The sequence below is a fragment of the Mytilus galloprovincialis genome, chromosome 11 (assembly GCF_965363235.1).
Source record: "Mytilus galloprovincialis chromosome 11, xbMytGall1.hap1.1, whole genome shotgun sequence".
In the NCBI taxonomy this organism is placed as follows: Eukaryota; Metazoa; Mollusca; class Bivalvia; order Mytilida; family Mytilidae; genus Mytilus; species Mytilus galloprovincialis.
In genome coordinates, this window is record NC_134848.1 from 18,299,073 (window position 1) to 18,300,417 (window position 1,345).

General features: G+C 35.9%; 1 protein-coding gene across 1 annotated transcript; it reads right to left on the bottom strand.

The window, feature by feature from the left end:
• On the bottom strand, positions 1-1,142 carry LOC143051040 (complement C1q tumor necrosis factor-related protein 3-like). Its single transcript, XM_076224101.1, has 2 exons — positions 912-1,142; positions 1-518 (listed from the first exon to the last, which is right to left on the bottom strand). Exons 1-2 carry the CDS (start codon positions 1,105-1,107, stop codon positions 64-66), a joined length of 651 nt encoding a protein of 216 aa, XP_076080216.1. The 5' UTR covers positions 1,108-1,142; the 3' UTR covers positions 1-63.
• Positions 1,143-1,345: the final 203 nt, after the last annotated feature.

Sequence of the window (1,345 nt, forward strand, 5' to 3'; positions counted from 1 at the left end):
TTAATAGCATACTTTTAATAAATATTGCTGTCTATATCTGAAATCCTTCGATTAGGTACCAATTCAAAACAGTTTCCAACCGGAAAATGACCATCGAGCTCTACTGTCGCTCATAAATAGTCCTTCACCTGCAGCTGTCGACCGAATAAAGACAAAATCACCAACATTGACCTTTTCGATGACAAAGGCGGTTGAACAATCGAGATCGTTGTTGATTTCCGAATCAACATGATTAACCCCACGTTGACGTCCATTAATAACCAGCTCAATTGTTATTTCACCAAGATTGTCAGCACACATTGTCCATGTAAAGCCATACACACCGGCTGATGGTGCACGGAATGTTCCCGTGACGTTGTCATATCCGTTTCCGACGTTGGTGTCGCTTACATCATAAACAACCTCATGGCCTTTCCCTAAGCTAGCAGCTGTAAATCCGGATGAAATATGCGCAGAAAAGGCTACATGGTCAGATTGGTTATTTTCTGGTAACAACAATCGTTTTCTGTGTACAAGTCCTGTAAAAAAGGGGAAATGCATAAGGTTCAAATATTAAAATAGTTCTATAAACTTGATGGATTTAAAGAGTTCATATCGGCAGCTATAGCTGGGTTTTGGATACCAGGACTTGTGATGTGGATATTAATTAATTTACAAACATCTTTAGCAACTTGTTCAACAATTATGTTTTCACCAGACGCGGGTTTCGTCTATAAAATATCAGTGGCGTTCACACAAAAAAGCCCCTACAAAAAGTAAGAAGTTTAAGAGCATTTATACTAAAGGTATTGCAAAATACAGGTAAGGTAACATATTTCTGGTCTAGAAGTCTTTGTTTTGGTTTTATTAGTCATCTATAAGAAATACGCTATCGTATGATAAGATAACAATGAATAAAATATTCTACATACCTAAAGACTTTAACGATAAGACACACGTTTTATGACTTTCCTCCAAGTTTTCAACCTGTATTTTCAAGCGTTGAAGTTCATTTTGCAAGTTTCTCACAACTGATGTGAGATCTAAGTCATGCGTATTTGGTTGAGCTGTCACCAAGGTAAACAATAGGATTATACTGATTATTGGCATAATATCAACACAAGACATAGTTAATATAATTGACAATTTCTTATCAGATATCGTGAGAAGTAACATCTTGGTCTGGAGATTACACACACCTTTAATAGTCACATGTTTATTCGGTCGTAGGTCAAAAGTATTGCAATTATCTCATATCACTTCGTATACAAACATCTTTTTTGACAGCGTTGCAAAAATAAACATTTTAAAGACAGTTTGTATGGCATTTGTTATCAGACAGTACTTTTTTTATGTATGCTGTCGT